The 19,495-nt window shown below is 40.5% G+C and overlaps 1 protein-coding gene across 2 annotated transcripts in view; it reads left to right on the top strand.

The window, feature by feature from the left end:
• Window positions 1-19,495, top strand: part of col11a2 (collagen, type XI, alpha 2) — an 86,934-nt gene that overhangs the window by 26,095 nt on the left and 41,344 nt on the right. Inside the window, exons 4-9 of one of the 2 annotated variants that reach the window (XM_034160269.1) lie at window positions 2,137-2,347; window positions 2,492-2,654; window positions 3,216-3,338; window positions 10,256-11,290; window positions 13,339-13,458; window positions 16,013-16,228. In XM_034160269.1, coding sequence (XP_034016160.1) covers window positions 2,137-2,347; window positions 2,492-2,654; window positions 3,216-3,338; window positions 10,256-11,290; window positions 13,339-13,458; window positions 16,013-16,228 — 1,868 coding nt within the window. The remainder of the gene's footprint in view (window positions 1-2,136; window positions 2,348-2,491; window positions 2,655-3,215; window positions 3,339-10,255; window positions 11,291-13,338; window positions 13,459-16,012; window positions 16,229-19,495) is intronic. The other variant, XM_034160270.1, reaches the window with a different exon arrangement.

Raw genomic sequence — 19,495 nt, 5'->3', positions numbered from 1 at the left:
TATATATATATATATATATATATATATATATATATATATATAAGCTAAATTTACCCATTTTAATCCAGCATAGACTAGTTTTCCTTTAAGAGATGTTTAAGAGAAGTTTAAAACCAGTTAATGTTTAGATTAATGATACTTAAAAAGGTTGAAATCAGGGCCAGTACAGGTCAGAGTCAGTTAATATCTGATTAACTAAACCAGGATTAGGATTAGTTTAAATCATTTTACTGTTAAACCTATTTGAAAATAACTTAATGGGAACTAAAATGTTTGAAAGTGCTTAAAAGCACTTTAAAGATGATTAAACAGAAAAAAGAATTCAAATTTAAGAAGCAACATCATGAAGATAAAACTTGACATTTGTTTCATAATAAATTTGTTTTTAATGATTAATCAATGATTGAAATAGGTGGCAAATGTTGCTGTGTTGATTGATTGATTGTTAAGTGACACTGATATGTCCGATGATTTGCGGACGTTCATGCTGGAATTTATGGCCGCAGATTGAGTTTTACCAGCGATGTGTTAGTGAAACTGGCAAAATGAATATTTGCGACAGTAATCCAGCATGAACATCCAGAAATCATCAGACACTGTTGTGAAAGTGTAATGACACGGACCCACAACAGGGGGCGTAAATGAACGGACAATAGATGAGCCAAAAATACAACACTTTACTGTTGTGAAGCGTGCACAACGAAATATAGACAAATACAGAATTTGGACAGAGTCAAATGTACTAAGGTGACGTGTGGGCAGGCTCGAGGATAGAAGACGTCCGTCCAGAGAAGAGCCGGATCCCACACGATTTCCACTGCCGCTGAACCCGGAGAATACTGGAGCCGCCAAGTTCCGAGTCCCCAGGTGGCCACCGTCTCCGGCTGTCAGATCTGGTACTGCTGGCAGGAAGCAGAAACAGTTATGTGTGGGTGTGTGTACACCCAGCAATACAATCAGCTACAGTTCCTCAATGGTGGGTAAAACACCTCCACCTCCGAAACAGGAACACAGTAAGAATTAACAGTAGCACCTACTACTTAACTAAATACGGCTGAGAAAATACCTCGAAGGCAAACGATATCTCGGCAGCAGGGTGGAGATGTCATCCGGCTTTTATGGAGTGGTTGATGAGTTGATGATAGGTGACAGCTGTCAGGAGTTAACGAGTGACAGCTGTCACTCCCGGCTGCCCTGTGAGGCGGCAGCGCCCTCTCGTGCCTGAAGCCCACACTCCAGGCAGGGCACCCTCTGATGGTGGGCCAGCAGTACCTCCTCTTCAGCGGCCCACACAACAAGACACAACAGGATTGTTCCCATTCTAATCCAATTCCATCATTTGCATGGTTTATTTTTCTGTAAGTAATTCAGTTGGCGAAACTTACCGTAGCAACAGCGTCGTCATGCCAAAATGGAAATTCTGTGAGGAGAGATTTCTCCATCTTGTCAGCTGCACTGAGTAAAATCCACGGTAAATCCATCAATCAATCCAGTTCAGTCCATTAAATCCACTGATTTCAGCAACGTCGCTCCGCCAGTTTCTCTTACTCTCAGCTGACAGCGCCATTATTGACACCTGCACAGCAACGCAGTCAGGGCGCGGAGTTATACATCAAATGTGAAATGGTCTAATATTTTGCCACTGTCTACTTGATATTTTATGGTCTGAAATCTCACATGATTAACCAATCAGATTTGCGAAACAAATGTAATTGGATTAGAATCACATTTTTCTCTGCTTTATTTATAGATATTAAGAAAATTGGATAAAACAAAACCAGATCATATATAGTATTTTTCTTTTCATGATAAATGACTTAATAATTCCTAAAATTTTAAACATTCTTAATTTCATTGTTTCTGTTTTGTTTGTTTGTCAGCAGGATTACTGTGTAAATTGGAACTGAGTTTCATGAATCTTGATTAAAAATAAATAAATTCCATCAGGTTTGGGTTCGATTTGCATAAAGGGGCGTGGCCACCACATGATTAACTATAATTAAATGCCCTTTTCATTTTTGCCTGTTTCTGACCTCATACCTTTTGCTTTTTCTCTTCTAAATACTGACAGTAGACTCTGGCTTTATGACCCTGTTGCTCCTCCTGTGTGTCTCTCCTCCTGCATCTCCTCCACAGGTCGTTTCCCAGAGAACTTCTCCCTCATGGCTCTTGTTAAAGCCCAGGCAGGTCTGCAGGCCTTCCTCCTCTCCATCTACAATGAGCAGGGCGTCCAGCAACTGGGCATCGAACTGGGACGCTCCCCGGTTTTTCTCTACGAGGACCAGAACGGAAAGCCGGCACCGGAGGACTACCCGCTGTTCAGAGGCATCAACCTGGCTGATGGCAAGTCAGTAACCAGCAACAGCCAGTTTGTGACTGGTTGACATGACAGCACTTGGGTAGTGTGGGGTTCTGTGTGTGTGTCACAGTCTGTTTGTTTGGCTGGAGTTGTTGGAGTTTTTTACCTTTTGTCGCTCCTCATTGTCTCCAGGTGGCATCGTATTGCTTTCTCAGTTTCTAAGAAGAATGTCACCCTGCTGCTGGACTGCAAGAAGAAGATGACCCGGCCACTACCTCGTGGAAACAGCGCCAAGGTTGACACCAACGGCATCACTGTGTTTGGAGCCCGTCTGCTGGACGAGGAGGTTTTCCAGGTCAGAACTTGATTTGGTTTCCATGTTTGTTTCTCAGTGGATCCAGTCTGGAGCAGCTTTGACTCCAAGGCACGTGTGGTGCTGGACTGTCATCTTTTAGGTCAAACTTGAAAAGTAGACCTTTAAACAGCTCTTCGAAACCTTCTAATCCTTCGAGTCGGCTCGTGCAGAACCTCTTTCACTTTTAGTAACTTTACTAGCAGGGTACATTTGCCAAGTACATGGATATTGTGTAACGAAGGAAGGAAGGATGTATGGTGGAGTGTGTGTGTGTATGGGGAGATTTGAGTGTGTTGGGGGGAGTTTTGTGTGTTTATGGGGAGGTTGTTTCACTTACTGTACTAAGCAACAGGCCAGTCATAGGCAGGCGTACAGTACATACACTCCCACACCTGACTTTTACTTTTAAGATGATGGAGAATTGTCTTCTGCTTCTTGTCAGGGAGACGTCCAACAGTTGCTAAGCAACAGGCCAGTCATAGGCAGGCGTGCAGTACATACACTCCCACACCTGACTTTTACTTTTAAAATGATGGAGAATTGTCTTCTGCTTCTCTTCAGGGAGACATCCAACAGCTGTTGATCGCCTCCAACCCGCAGGCTGCCTATGACTTCTGTGAACACTACAGCCCCGACTGTGACTCCCCACTGCCCAAAACCCAGGCTCAGGATCCCAACACATACGTGAGTAACACCGTCACAACGCCAGTCCACACAGTGACGTATTTGAACACCTGGCAAAACTTCATGAAATATTACCTTCCAATATCTTCTTACCACGCGCAAATCAAGTCGGGTAAAATGCATCATGGGAAGCATCAAAGTGTTAGCATTATGCTAACATGCACCATTCATGAATGTCACCTGTAAAGCCGACAAAAACAGAATCTGTGGACTTTTATTTCTGTTTCTTAAGAGTTTTTAGAGATTTATTTGAATGAAACAAAGTAGATATGCAGCACTGGGTCTAAATAAGGTAAATTTTTGAGTGGTTAGCACTCTTAACTGTGAGCCAGTAGGTGCAGAGTTCAGCGCCCGCCTCTGTCCTAATCTCCTTGTATATCTGTAGTTGCATTAGTGAGAACATAGAGCATAAAACCTGTGCCAAATCAACATGTGGGACCTCCAGACAACAGAAGAAGCCAAACAAACCGAGGCTTTAGTTTCCCAATTACACGAGCATGCCTGTGACTCACATAATAGCATGAACTGTGTCATGATGATCCCACCCGCTGTGTTCACATCTGGACGTCGTTCTTTGTTCTACCGGCTGCCACGAGCTCTACGCTGGACGCTGCGTATATAAAATAATTATTTCATGGCGGATTAATCATTTCTTTCTGCAAAATGGCCATTGAAAACGGCTCTAATCACTTCCTGAATCACAGAGGAGGCTGTGATTAAAGTGATAAATTATGAGACAGCAAAAGTGCAGAAGGAATCTAGTTAAAATTATACTTTTGTAATTAATATAATCATATTAGCAACGAGACACAAAACAGCAACATGTCATTATCTTAGTCACAGTTAAGACGATGGATAAAATACCTTAACAGTTGGTTTGAATAATTTTTAATCATTGTTCTTACTCAATGAAGATAAATACAAAATCTTGTAAAACAAAATCTGTGTAATAATTTGAAGTTTTCTGTCATCAGTTTGCTTGTTAGTTTCTTAGTTTTAGGTTGATCCTGATGCTTTGGGTTTCTTCTAGCAGTTAGTGTTTTTGAAAAGGAAATAAAAGTCCACAGGCTCAGTTTGGGTCGTCTGATGAGGTCATCGAAGTGCTGCTGTCTCTTCCTCTTCCTCCTCACAGCAACTGTTTGTGTCCTTCCACTGTCCTCCTGTCCTCCTCTGTCTGTGCATCTCCAAACCAAACAGAGATCAGATGAGTTCTGTTATAAGAACTCATTTTAAGTCCAGTGCTGTCAACATTGAACTGAATCATGGACTCAAAAAAATAAAATAAAAAGCATTTAAAATATGAATATTAATTAAGATTGTAATTATTTTTCTGGGTCATTCGAGACAAATGAAGGCATGTACAGTAGTGTTCAGAATAATAGTAGTGCTATATGACTAAAAAGATTAATCCAAGTTTTGAGTATATTTCTTATTGTTACATGGGAAACAAGGTACCAGTAGATTCAGTAGATTCTCACAAATCCAACAAGACCAAGCATTCATGATATGCACACTCTTAAGGCTATTAAATTGGGCTATTAGTAAAAAAAAAAAAAGTAGAAAAGGGGGTGTTCACAATAATAGTAGTGTGGCATTCAGTCAGTGAGTTCGTCAATTTTGTGGAACAAACAGGTGTGAATCAGGTGTCCCCTATTTAAGGATGAAGCCAGCACCTGTTGAACATGCTTTTCTCTTTGAAAGCCTGAGGAAAATGGGACGTTCAAGACATTGTTCAGAAGAACAGTGTAGTTTGATTAAAAAGTTGATTGAAGAGGGGAAAACTTATACACAGGTGCAAAAAATTATAGGCTGTTCAACTACAATGATCTCCAGTGCTTTAAAATGGACAAAAAAAAAAAAAAAAAAACGAGACACGTGGGAGAAAACGGAAAACAACCATCAAAATGGATAGAAGAATAACCCATTGATCAGCTCCATGATGATCAAAGACAGTCTGGAGTTACCTGTAAGTGCTGTGACAGTTAGAAGACACCTGTGTAAAGCTAATTTATTTGCAAGAATCCCCCGCAAAGTCCCTCTGTTAAATAAAAGACGTGCAGAAGAGGTTACAATTTGCTAAAGAACACATCAACTGGCCTAAAGAGAAATGGAGGAATATTTTGTGGACTGATGAGAGTAAAATTGTTCTTTTTGGGTCCAAGGGCCGCAGACAGTTTGTGAGACGACCCCCAAACTCTGAATTCAAGCCACAGTTCACAGTGAAGACAGTGAAACATGGTGGTGCAAGCATCATGATATGGGCATGTTTCTCCTACTATGGTGTTGGGCCTATATATCACATACCAGGTATCGTGGATCAGTTTGGATATGTCAGAATACTTGAAGAGGTCATGTTGCCTTATGCTGAAGAGGGCATGCCCTTGAAATGAGTGTTTCAACAAGACAATGACCCCAAGCTCACTAGTAAATGAGCAAAATCTTGGTTCCAAACCAACAAAATTAATGCCTCGCAAATGTGAAGAAATCATGAAAAACTGTGGTTATACAACTAAATACTAGTTTAGTGATTCACAGGATTGCTAAAAAAGTAGTTTCAACATAATAGTTTTAAGTTTGTAGCGTCAACAGCAGATGCCACTATTATTGTGAACACCCCCTTTTCTCCTTTTTTTTTACTAATAGCCCAATTTCATAGCCTTAAGAGTGTGCATATCATGAATGCTTGGTCTTGTTGGATTTGTGAGAATCTACTGAATCTACTGGTACCTTGTTTCCCATGTAACAATAAGAAATATACTCAAAACCTGGATTAATATTTTTAGTCACATAGCACTACTATTATTCTGAACCCTACTGTACCTGGCCACACTCAGCCGAACCCGCCTACCAAATCTGGCTGAGTTGGATCCCATGGAAGAAGTGGGCATTTTTCTGACCCCTATAACTTTCAGGGTTCTGACACGATCTGGATGATAATGAAGCGTGTTGTGCTCCACCCTCAGCCAAACCTCCGTGCCAAGTTTCAAGCAGATCAGGTAGTGCAGAAACGTCTGTTTGACAGACGCATGGATGAGTACCAGCAATTATTACAAGAAGAAGTTTTCATCTAAATTCATTCATTCAAAATACAACCTGTATTTATTAAAAGGTTGCGTGCCACATCATCATATTTTGTTCCGGCACTTTGCATTCCAAACCTTGGTGATGCTGCTGATTTGATTCCGAATGAATATAAGTCACAGTTATTGAAATCAGTCATGTTTTTCCTCATTCGTTATCATTACGGTCATCTGTGTGTTTAAAATGTATTAAATGACCAGAAACTTGCTTCGCATTTGTTAGTTCAAGGTTTTGATTTCATGATTAATTTGAGTTTTGTTGTTAATTGTTAATTTAAGTACGACAATCACCTGAAACAACCCGCAGCTAAACAACAATTTTAATATTAGCACTTCTATCAGCAATGAAAATAAAATGAAAAATTAAAGTAGTTGCACCTCTTTTTCTATTAATTTCTTCATCTCTCACCAGATTTTTCTTCCTCCTCTTGCTTCTTTTCTTTTGCCCTTTTTTTCCTCCTGTATTTGACCGGCTGTGATCGCGACGCCTCTCCAGCGTTCTTCTCTCTCTTTTCGTGCTTTCCCCTGACTTTCTTCCATCCTTCTTTCTTAGCACTTTGATGGTGTGCAGGATGACCATGAACCCCTCCATTATTATGACATAACACATGCTCCGTCCTCCTCTCCACCTCCTCCTCCCCAACCTGCAGCCCTCAGTCATCAGGTAACAAGAGAGGAACAAAGTAAAGGAGAGACTAGAAGAATGCGAGGGTGATATGAAGGCAGTGAAGTGAGGAATTAACTGGCCTTGAGCATAACGATCATGTAGTTTGGTATATTTTAAAAAAAATCTCTGCATGTTTTTGGTTTTTGGTGATGGGCCTCTCATTCATCATGACACTAAACCTCCTTCAGTTTGCTCGCTCGTGCACAGACCTCTTTTTTCAGCATCGTCATCATTGCACTGGATCAATATTGCTCCTTGTCATTTATGTCATCATGTTGTTTTAATGTGTGTCTAGCTGTGGCCAAGTGGGGGCGCTGGGGTGATCTAGGCACAGCACATGCAGGTTTTCTTCTGCAATATGTTCCTCAATAATCAAATTCTTCCTCATATATCCAACAAGCTGGTCTGGTAAGACTCAAAACCCTGCAGAAAATGACTTTTAAAAGTCAAGGTTAGAGATTGATGTTCTGTCCAAAGCAGTGCAGAATGTTCCAGATTCCATCTTCAGATGTTCTCTCGTTACCAGACCAGCAAGGACACAGATAATGTTGATATTTGTAAACCCTGAATAGTGAAACTAAGTTGTTTTTCTCTGATATAAATTTTCTGGCACAAATATCACCTGCACAGCTCCAAAGTCAATTGCACAAGTGTTTTTGACAAATTTGCACAACTGTACGACGGAAGCATGCGTGTGTATTGTCTTGTTAGTTGCATGATTTCTTCCTGCATGCACCCATGGAATGGTTCTGTGTCTCTTGGTTGTCTGATCAACAGTAAGATAATAATGCACATGTTTTTCTTCATATATGCATTCATGAATGTACCTTTGATATTTGCATGGGTTATGTAACAAGCCTGTATGCCACAGTCTGTGTGTTTTATATGTCATCTACATGTAGGAGTTTGCATTCAGTCCATTCAGGCCTCTTTCGCCTTCACACAATTAGTCAGTGCAAGGTTTTTTTTTGTTTTTTTTTGTTGGTTTCTGATGTTAATTTGCATGTATTTCCATGTGATAAGGAATTAACTATTCACTGTAGTTTTATTTTTGTGGGTTTATCTCACCATGTGTGCACACTAAGGATCAGCAAATTGATTTATTTTTATTTATTTATTTTCTTTGCACGGACTACTTGAAAAGGGCGGGTCACAACTGTCACAACTGCAAGGTAAAATTTTTGCACAAAACTACTTAAAAGAGTTAAACAATGTAGCTCAACACGGTTGGTTTTTGAAGAAGTTGAGTAGCCAAGTTAGCTTAGCCTTAACCGTGCTAGTGAGTCGTCTTGTGCTAATTAGGTTATTGGTAGCTGAATATACTGTAGGTAATAAATAAATGTATTTATCAACCCATGTTGTGTGACATAACTGGCTGATATAGTCAAACCCATTACGGACACTGTTAATATGTATTATATTAATGATGTATCACCAAATTTAAACTCAACTAGGTCATATAGTTCCCATATGCAGGAAGAGCCCAAGGCAGTTAGTTAGTATCAGTACAGCACTGATAAGAATGTGGTTACTTCATTTAAGATAGTACTTCTGCATAAACAACACAATTCATTCCCTCATCTTTAACCCAGTGACATTGACCTTCACCCAAATGCCTGACCTTTGGTAGATTTTGCCAGGGAAGTTCCAGAACACACCTAAATATGTGTGCCAAGTGTGAGCCCAATATGGTTTAAAATCTAATTCATGAACTTAATTTAAACATTAACTTATCACATATTACCATGACATTTGCCAAAATTAACCCTTTGCATCTAATTCCATGGTGGACCTTAAACCACATACTAAGTATGGTAGAAATCTGCAAAAGAAAGTGAGAGGAGTCATCCTACAGACACAGATGATCTTAACCTTAATCTCAAAGACTGACCCTTTGGAAATGTAACCTTCCCAACTGTGAGAGCCACCAACATGTGTGCCATGTGTGGTGCAAATTAGAGGTATGAATACAAAAATTTTGACCTTTGACCCCAATGACCTTGACCTTTGCAGAAACAAACCCTTTAAGGGGAGGTGATGGTTTAGGGGAGGTGATGGTCTAGTGGAGGGGAGGTGATGGTCTAGTGGCTAAAGTGTTGGGCTTGAGTCCAGAAGATCATGGGTTCAAATCCCCACCTGACTGGAAAATCACTAAGGGCCCTTGGGCAAGGCCTTTAATCCCCTATTGCTCCCGGTGTGTAGTGAACGCCTTGTATGGCAGCACCCTGACATCGGGGTGAATGTGAGGCATAATTGTAAAGCGCTTTGAGAGTCTATATAAATGCAGTCCATTTAAGGGTCCTGGGAGAAGAAGGGAAACAATCACAGGGACAAAAGTGGCTCCAGTTAGCATGATGCAAAATTCCAGCTGAAATTAATTTCTCAAATTAATATTTGCCAACTTGAGTCAAACCAACCAAATCCATTAAATGCAGTGAAGCACAAGAAAAAAGGTAACTAAAATTTATTCTGAAAATCTGCTGATAAAATGTTAGTGTGACTGGCCCGTTCGTCTAACACGTCTTTGCACGCCACCCTGGCATTGCTGCCGCCGCTGCGTCTCTTTCTGCATGGCTTCTTGCACCAAACGTCTCTTTCTTGCAATTACAAGCTGTTTGTTTGTCTACGTGCACACAGGTTGGCGCATCATTCGCATGTGTGTCCATGAGTATCTGTACAGTATGACTGTGTGAGTGGGTGTGTGTGTGTTCAGCTTTAGCTTTAGCTGATCGGCGACACCCTCAGCGCCTCTGCCGAACCACCGGCTCCAGTTCGTATTAGCACAAAGATGCTGCTTTGTCATTTAATATGGAGAATGGCATTACTGGAGAAATCAGCTACAACCTTTTGGAATTAATAGAATTCACATCACAGCCTGAAATTTCTTTCTTTTTGCAGATTGTTGTACTTTTTAACCTGTAATCTGCAGCTGTATCCAGTAATGCCTGAACAGCTTCAGTAAATCATTCAAGCTTTTAGCCATCTTTATGTCATTGTTTCTCAAAAACATCCACTCTTGTCTCCTTCTCTCCTTCTGTCATCCCTTGTTTTTGCTTTCATCCCCCAACCCCTCCATGTATCTTTGTCCTCTTTCATTCTCTCGCCCTGTCTTTGTCAACGTGCACATTGCACACGTTTCAACATCTCAATGTAAATATGGGAAAAAATAGAAGAAGACACTCAATGGAAAAGTGTCCCCCTCTAAATCCACCCCTGTCAAACCCAAACCCACCCCAGCTAAGCCAGCAAAGACTGGAACATACAAACTTGTAGTCAAGCCACCAATCCCCACCAAAGCATCCAAGTCTTCGTCCAAAACATCCAAGGCGAAGCCCACCGCAGTAGAGAGCCTCCTTTCTAAGATCAGACCAACAGTAGCAGCTAAATCGAAATCCACAGCTGTCCCGGCTAAGAACGGTAACAGTAAATCAGCTGCCGAGAAGAAGGCAAACGGTGCGTCTAAAGCTAATAGCAATGGCAAAGCTGCAGCTCAGGTCAAAGTGAATGGAAACGGAAAGTCTGCAGCAGAGAAGAAAGTCAATGGAAATGGAAAATCATCAGCAGAAAAGAGCCTGACTGGAAAAGTGACAGTTGTAACTAAGACAAATGGAAACGGCAAAGCTACGGCAGAGAAGAAAGCCAGCGCTAATGGCAAGACTACCGTTGAGGTCAAAGAGGTTAAACTCAACAGCAAAGTGAATGGTGGTGCTAAGGCTAACGACAATGCTAATGTTGTTGTAGAAAAGAAAATTTCTGGTGCAGCTGGAGCAACTACGGCTAAAACTGAAACCACTACAAAAGCCAAAACTGAGAAAATCGTTCAAAAGACTGTGGTCAGTTTGGCTAACTCGGCTGACAAATTACAAGCTACTAAATCGCCTAAACCCACAAAAGCAGCAAAAACCACAGCCACCAAAGCTCCTGCTGCAAAAACCCACGCTAAGGCAGAGGTCAAAGAGGTGACCAAAGTTAAAACCGTAGTCACCAAAGCCCCTGTCACCAAATCAACAGTGAGCAAAGTAGTGACGAAGAGTGTATCTTCAACATCCACCCCTGTCCGGCCCACTCCGCCTAGACCAACAAAATCCAAAATGGCAGTGGACGTTAATGTCAAATCCCATCACAGACCGTCCCCACCCTTTGGAAAGACTGCACTGAGTGGAACTGCTGTCCCATCGAAGAAAATTAGCAACGGTTTTCAACAGGTACAAGAGGAAGACCCATGGTCGGGTCTCGGTGTCCCAAGCTGTATGTACCATCTGTCGAACCTGAAGGCCAGCTCCATCACTGATCCAGGGTCAGCAGGGAATTTTAGAGAAATGTTTTCTTTGAACAGTTTTGACTTTAGTTGTTTTTTGGGGGGTGGGGGGGTAACATAGTCAATGCAAAATTTAAGGTCAATTCTTGACATTCTGGCCTTCAGATCTGAAGATGCTTCATACCAGCTATGACAACTTCTCCACTTCTGTATCATATGATCTTTGTGACCCCCTCAGCTCCTCCTCCATATGATATGATAAGGTGATGCAGAACCTAGCATGGCTCATTAAGCTTCATACTTCCACCTTCAAGCTGCTGAGGCCGGGCGTTAGAACCTGGACGTGCTCCGGCACTCTGTCGCTTTCTGTTTGCCGAACCGTTATGCAGCAAACACGCACGGATCCTCTGTGGCACAGAAACTAAATGTGAGAAGAACAAATGCTCTCACAGCCTGCACACACACACAGACACAGCTTCTCTCTGTTCTTCTGACATGTTTTTCCTCCCAGACACTCGCGTCTTTGTCTCTGATCGTGTTTTACTGTATATTAAATATTACAGAAGCAGGCTTACAGAATCTGCAGCAAACTGTTCCTGGAGTGAGGTCTCACAGCACCTTCAGGAACAGATGTTCTTGGTTCTGTGAGGCTGTCGACAGGATCGTCTTTGTTTCCTGCTTTTGAAACAAGACATCCTGATGCACTAAGTCATGATATTTTCATCTCAGCAGATGGACCGATGCAGGTTTCATGCTTTTATGAGCATATCATGGCAACATTTTTCTTCAGTGTCACAAAAAAAAAAAAGTTTATCCAAGTCAGCTTGATGACTCCCTAAATCTTCATGATGTGAAGATTTATAGTCATTGAGATTCTAACTGCCTGAATTTTCTTTGATAAAAAGTTTTTTTTGCAATTTCGAAATAGTGTGTTGCCTCTAAAAAATATGTTTGCTTTTTGCATTTTCATCCTACACTGTAAAAAAAAAAAAAAAAAAAAATCTTAAAATTCTATTGTTTTTACAGAAAAAAATGGCAGCTGTGGTTGCCAGAATAATTCTGTTAAAAAACAGTAAAAATATGTAAATACCTTTACAGAAAATACTGCAATTGCTTTTGTTATTTGCAATAAATCAATAAATAAATAAAAGGAGAGTAGGGTACAGGCACTTAAACAGGAATATTCTTTTTGGGAAGCAAGCACACTAACTGTTTGTGCTACCATTCTGTCCCGATATGAAAATGTAATTAATTGCAGAGTCTGTTACTCTTTTCAATTATAAACAAACATGATTTTTTTTCAGAACTCATCATATTAACATACTTTGTACAAATACTGTAAAAATACAGTATGTTAATATGGCAATCTGATATATCCAATTAATTATATTTTGAGAGTTGTTTCTTTTGTGTGACAGCACAGAGGTGTGAACAGTAAAAGCATGCTTGGCTCCCGAGCAAAATATTTCAAGTTCAAGGCTGCCTGAGGCAGACTTATACAGCACAAGTTATTTTCAGAAAAGCCAGATCAACTTGTGGAACCCACGCCAAACCCCTGTGGTGGCTCTGAGCAAAAGTAGCAGCACAACAGAATACCATTGAATTGATTCACTGACAAAAAGTAACAACTGCATTTAAATTGTACAGGAATAATTTGTTTAAAAACAGCTTGATTATGATAATTTAACATAAAAAATAAAAACAAGAAAAAAATAAAAAAAAGCTGTTAGATTTACTTGTTTATTATGACATTTTAACCATCTTTATAGCATAAAATTTATAGGTAGTTCTGCAAATATAATTACACATTTTTACTGTATTTTTCAAAGTTACTCTGGCAATCGCAGCTAACTTTTTCTTTTTTTACCATTAAAACAGCATGTTCTTTTTTCTTTTTTACAGTGTATTCTTTTTACTTACTAACCGCGCTCTTCCAATCAAACCTCCTTATTTTCTCCCTGCTCCCCTCCATTTCCTGTCTGCTTGACCAATTAGGACGTAGACACTGAGTATACCGAGGCTGGCCACACCCCTACAGAGACTGATTATTACTATGAGGAGATGATCCCGCAGCCCGACGGTGAGACCGTCGAACCAGAAGAGCCCACGGTGCAGGTAAAGAGAAATACACACTGAGCCGCCAGCAGTCCGGCCAAAGACCAGTAGAAATAAAACGGCTGTGTGGTGGTGAGCCCAGAATTCCTCGTCTAACTGCTGCCTGTAGTTCCAGCTTTGTCCATCTTTTTCTAACCTCACCTCACAGTTTTGTTGGCACTCATGCCATGAGACAAAGACATAGTAAGAGAGAAACTCTCCCAAAGAGGAATGCAGCACATTTATTCACCCGTCCCATCAAAAACTTTCATATGCATCTTCTTCTCCCTAACAGCAAGATTTCTGGTTTGTTCTCGTCTCTCCAGGTCAGGATGCTGTGACGGGAGCAAAGATCTTGTGAGAAGATGATCCGTGTCAGAGTTTTTGATGTAGAGTTTTCACCGGAGCACCTCAGGGAGATGAATATGTTGCATTCTCTTTTGAGAGTGAAAATAGAGCTGAAGTAGAGCACAGAGTGGTTACTGCGGTTTATTTACAGACTGATTAACTGTCAGAGTCTGTGAATCCTGTCACAGTTCTCATTGGTTTGTCCTACTTCTCACTGTTTGGTAATAATGCATATTGTCATCGTTACCATTTCATCTCTATTTCCTAATTTGATGTCTGTTACATTTTTGGCTTTTGGCTGCTGTGATGAGAGAAAATGTTGAAACATTTGTGTTTTTGTGGTGGAGCCTCGTTTGGGTTCTGTTGGGTTTTGGTGTGAGGGCACAGACCGGTACAATTCCTGTGGATTGTGTTGATGTTTTGAAACCAGCCAGTGGTAAGTAAAGTAGAAAATAACAGCAGCGGAGGCATCTCAGAGCAATTAGACATGTTTTCACAAAAAGCTTCATCTCAGATTCTGTGTTTAAGAGCTTCTTATCAGGCATCATACACGTTCATTACACACAAACATCTCCCCAATGAAAATATAATAATGTGAAATAAAACATTTGACACAATAATAATTTTGGTTTTGAGCCATGCTGAAGAAGCTTCTTTTCCACATTGTGAAACTACACTAAATGAGGGTGTTATCTTCACTAACCTGCCATAGATCATTGTTTGCTTGTTTATGTAACAAAAAAAAAGCTAAAATATTAAAATCTCACTCATATTTCTGACTTGATATTAAATTTAAACATGTTATTTTAACAGTCTCTGCATTAAACCTTGTAGAATGTTTGAGTTGTTTCAGTGTTGATTCAACCCTTGACAAATGTTTAACTCTCTGAAAGTGTCTTTTTAACCCAGTTCACAAATCCCGTCAGAGATGAGACAAGTTCTTGACACACATTATGAGTCTTCATTAGTGGTGCTATGTGACAGTAATTTTTCTGTCACAACCATAAAGTTGTGGGTTCAAGACCCCTTTAACCTGGATCTTAAATAGTACTGTCCTGAATAGAAAAAAAAATCTTTAAGTACAAAGGATACAGTTTATTTAAATTTCATGTGAAGTCAGACAGATCTGGGTTCTCCACGAATAGAGCTCATGCAGGAACTCGTTTGAAAGGACCTCAAACACAGAATGCAGTAAAGTTTTATAGAGCGTCCCGTTACAATGGGTGGACCTGTTTTTGCAACTGATTTCTGTTGGCTCACCATGACAGAGGGGAGGTCTTTTGCGCGTATGATTGTATAATGATGTTTTAAGTGTGGCCATGTCACTAACTGGTTCAAATGGGGATATGCGAGAGCACTGTGACCCACTGAGCAGTTGGAGCCTAGATAAATGCGCAGACTTGCTGGCAGTTTTGAGAAGATAAATGTAGATAAAGTGATTTTAGACCTTAACAAGAATGGAGTGTCCCTTCTCATGGAAATAAAAGGGTTTTTAGCAAGAATGCAGTGACTTAGTGCAGACTTACTGCTACTTATAAGGTGTTAAGAGTGGTGTAAGCACCATTCCTGTGACACTTTACTTTAGCAGAAATACAACAATGTATTAAATGTATTAAATATGTTGGAATCAATTATATATAATACAAGTGTTTCTAAAGTAGTCATGGACAGCCCACCTGATGCCTTTGTCTTTGGTGTCCCAGTCATAACTCCCATGAATGTGCACCATTTGAGTACTCTCTGTGAGGTTGCAAATACATTTTCATAGAGTGTCCAACATGTTTAAGAATTCAGATTTCCCATCAGTGTTCATATTCTGGATCCATAAATTCACTTTAAGAAAAACAAAAAACAACCTGCAGTTTGTTGTTTAACCCCAATCTTCAAAGATAAACTTAAGTTTTTAAAGCATCATCGTTTGCATATCTTAACACATAAGCTGGTTTGAACACATTTGTGGAAACAGACTAATGAGCTAAGATTAATAGTTAACGTGCAGTTTGGTGTCTCTGTGCAAACACTTTTGTCCCACTGTTTATTTGCAGAAGGTAAGACTCATATGCCTTTCTCTTCAACTCCTTGGTCTTTACTAACCTTTTCTTCGTTTTGCCATCAAAATCCCCTCATTTCCACGTCTTCTTCTTCTTATTTCCTTCAACTACTTTTCCTGCTCTACATTTTCCTGTCCGTCTATCTGTCTGTCATGGCCTGGACAATCCACATCCAGCCCCAGGTGATGCCGGCTTTGGTTGGAGAGGAGGTCGATGACACCAAGGCGGGTGGTGTGGGCGAGGAGGTCTTCACCGAGGAGTATGTGACCGGGGATGTGGGCCTGAAGGAATATGAATATTCCTACAGGGACTACAGTGAGCCGTCCCTGGAGACTGGAGAGGTCGATGCCAACATGGGCCCTGCCCTGTCCGCTGTGACAGATGAGGGAGGCGTAAGTTGTTTTGCTTCAGAGGCAAAGAAAAACCTACAAAGAAAATCCCAAATCACCCGAATTTCAACCAGCTGTGATTCCTAATTAGAATTATTTTTCTGAAGTGATGTCTTTGGGTTTGTTCTGGGATTTATTGATCTTATTGGTCAATAAAACACCTAGAAAATTCTGTCTGGTTAACGTTACCCTTTTGTAAAATACAAAATTATTTTTAAAGCCCTTTAGGTTTCATCCTTTTTAATAGATAAATAGCAGATCTTCCCCAAATGTAACAGCTTCTATTTCATGTCAGACACGAGGTGTTTACCAAGTCTCTTCATTAGCACGAGGAGCAATAGAAACATTTTGAGCCTGACCCAGAAAAAGTAGGGCGTGGTTCTCCATTTTTTGCATTCTGAGAAACCAACATTTCTCAACATTGCACCTAGTGAGTCAAAACTTCACACATTCTTCAGAAATGTTGGTGTGTGTGTGTATATATATATATATATATATATATATATATATATATATATATATGAGGTCAGTTAGAAAAGTATCTGACCTTTTTATTTTTTTCAAAAACCTGATGGATTTGAATCACGTGTGCTTGCATGAGCCAACCTTGAACCTTCGTGCGCATGCGTGAGTTTTTTCACGCCTGTCGATTGCATCATTTGCTTGTAAGTAGTCTTTGTGTGAGGATGGGTGGAGTCTCTCGTCATTTTTTTCTTTGCAAGGAAATGGCGGAACTGGAGCAGCGTGACTGCATCAAATTTTGCCAGAAACTGGGCGACAGCCAGATGGAAACCATTCAAATTATTCAGATGGCTTTTGGTGACGATGCTATGGGCATCACACAGATTAAGGAGCGGTGCAACCTGTTTAAAGAGGGGCGCACAACGGTGGAGAGCGAGCTGCGCTCTGGGCGGCCATCAACATGCTGAAATGACCAGATCATTTCCAAAGTGAACTCCAAAAGATTCAGACGGCTTTCGGTGGCTTTTCAGTCATGTAACTATCCGAGAAATTGTGGAAGAGGTGGGCATGTCACAACATGTCCTGTGAGGCTTCAACACGGTGGCACTTTTGCTGCGCCATCAGCTTTGTGCCAAAGCCATCGGCATGAATTTCGCTGCAACTCTTTTCATGGCAAAATCTTCTGTCACAGTGGAATGTGCCGAAAACGTGCTGATGTCCACCTCTTCCACAATTTCTCGGATAGTCACACGACGGTCCCGCATCACCACAGAGTTCACTTTGGAAATGATCTGGTCATTTCAGCATGTTGATGGCCGCCCGGAGCACGGCTCGCTCTCCACCGTTGTGCGCCCGTCTTTAAACCGGTTGCACCGCTCCTTAATCTGTGTGATGCTCATAGCATCGTCACCAAAAGCCGTCTGAATAATCCGAATGGTTTCCACCTGGCTGTCGCCCAGTTTCTGGCAAAATTTGATGCAGTCGCGCTGCTCCAGTCGTTCCGCCATTTCCTTGCAAAGAAAAAACAACGAGAGACTCCACCCATCCTCACACAAACGCTGCTTACAAGCAAATGATGCAATCGACAGGCGTGAAAAAACTCACGCATGCGCACGAAGGTTCAAGGTTGGCTCATACAAGCACACATGATTCAAATCCATCAGGTTTTTGAAAAAAATAAAAAGGTCGGATACTTTTCTAAGAGACCTCGTATATATATATATATATATATATATATATATATATATATATATATATATATATATATATATATATATATATATATATACTTTGCACTGGGATACCAGTTAAACAACTGCAAATTATAAAGAAGACAATGCTCATAGTACATTGGAAGGTATTTTAGCATTGAGTTATATTTTTATATTGCGTGGCTCTGCCTCATTTTGTGCATCTGTCCCAAAATTGATAGTTTGAAGGTCAGAAATTTCAGTATGTGTTGTAAAAATATGCTTATTTTATTAGCAACCGTAATCCAACAATTAGTCACAAACTACACTGAAACTTATAAACTCAACATAAGACATTTTTAAATATTTTGTACACTTAAGGATAAAGAAATTACTTAGTTCAGTCAACATACCTTTATTCTTCAGTTTAAGACTGATTAGTGACATTTCCGCATTCAGATGTCCATTTGGATCTCACCGAGATTCATTACAACACGGAGAGCCATGTGTCAAAATTCACCAGTCAGTATCTTGTGTGGCCTCCGTTAGTATCTCGTAGTGCGGTACATAGCCTGCACATGGATCACACAAGGCTGTCAATTCTGGCCTGTGGAATACTGTCCCAATCTTTGGGAGGAGCTTGATATACCGATCCTGAGCTGGGGTGGTAGCACGGGGTCTGTGGGAGTGTGGTCAATTGATCGTTGTCCCAAACTGTCGAAACCACTGTCTCAAGCGGCACATGGTGGAGAAGTGGACATTATGCTGTACAGCAACAGCCCTAGTCGGCATGCCAGTGGCCTGCTCCCTCATGTTATCTGTGTCATTGTAACGTCTGACATTTCAGGACATTTTGGGTGGCCTTTTATCATCCCCAGTACACTGATTGTCTGAGTATTGCTCACGTTCTTTCAAAAGTGCTACAACATGCCACAACTGTTTGGAGGGAGCATTATCTAAAAAAGGGAGTGGCAAATTTTGTTCCATGTATATTAAACTGTCTGGGGCTAATTTCTCTGGTGAGGATTCTAGGAAGAAGTTTGACTTCAGGAAGTTCGCCGCCCTGGTGGTTCCTTTGAATAATTATTTGTCTTACCTAAAGGACACACACACACATATATATATATATATATGTATGTGTGTGTGTGTGTGTGTGTGTGTGTGTCCTGGTAGTCAGGAGGATATAATGGATTCAGGTGGACCAGCAAATTTTGTCCATTATAATAGAAATCCGCTATATGTATAAAACTGACAGAATCCATTATATGTATAAAACAGACAAAATCCTTACATACCTACAGTTGTATGCAAAATTTGGGCACCCCTGATCATTTCCATGATTTTCCTTTATAAATCATTGGTTGTTTGGATCAGCAATTTCAGTTAAATATATCATATAGCAGATGAGCACAGTGATATTTGAGAAGTGAAATGAAGCTTACAGGATTTACAGAAAGTGTGCAGTAATTTTTTAAACAAAATTAGGCAGGTGCATAAATTTGGGCACCCCAACAGAAAAAAATACATCAATATTTAGTAGATCCTCCTTTTGCAAAAATAACAGTCTCTAAACGCTTCCTATAGCTTCCAGTGAGAGTCTGGATTCTGGTTGAAGGTA

Source organism: Thalassophryne amazonica, chromosome 20, assembly GCF_902500255.1.
Source record: "Thalassophryne amazonica chromosome 20, fThaAma1.1, whole genome shotgun sequence".
Lineage (NCBI taxonomy): Eukaryota > Metazoa > Chordata > Actinopteri > Batrachoidiformes > Batrachoididae > Thalassophryne > Thalassophryne amazonica.
Note: the sequence above shows the minus strand (reverse complement) of the source record. Positions and strands in the feature narration are given on the sequence as shown.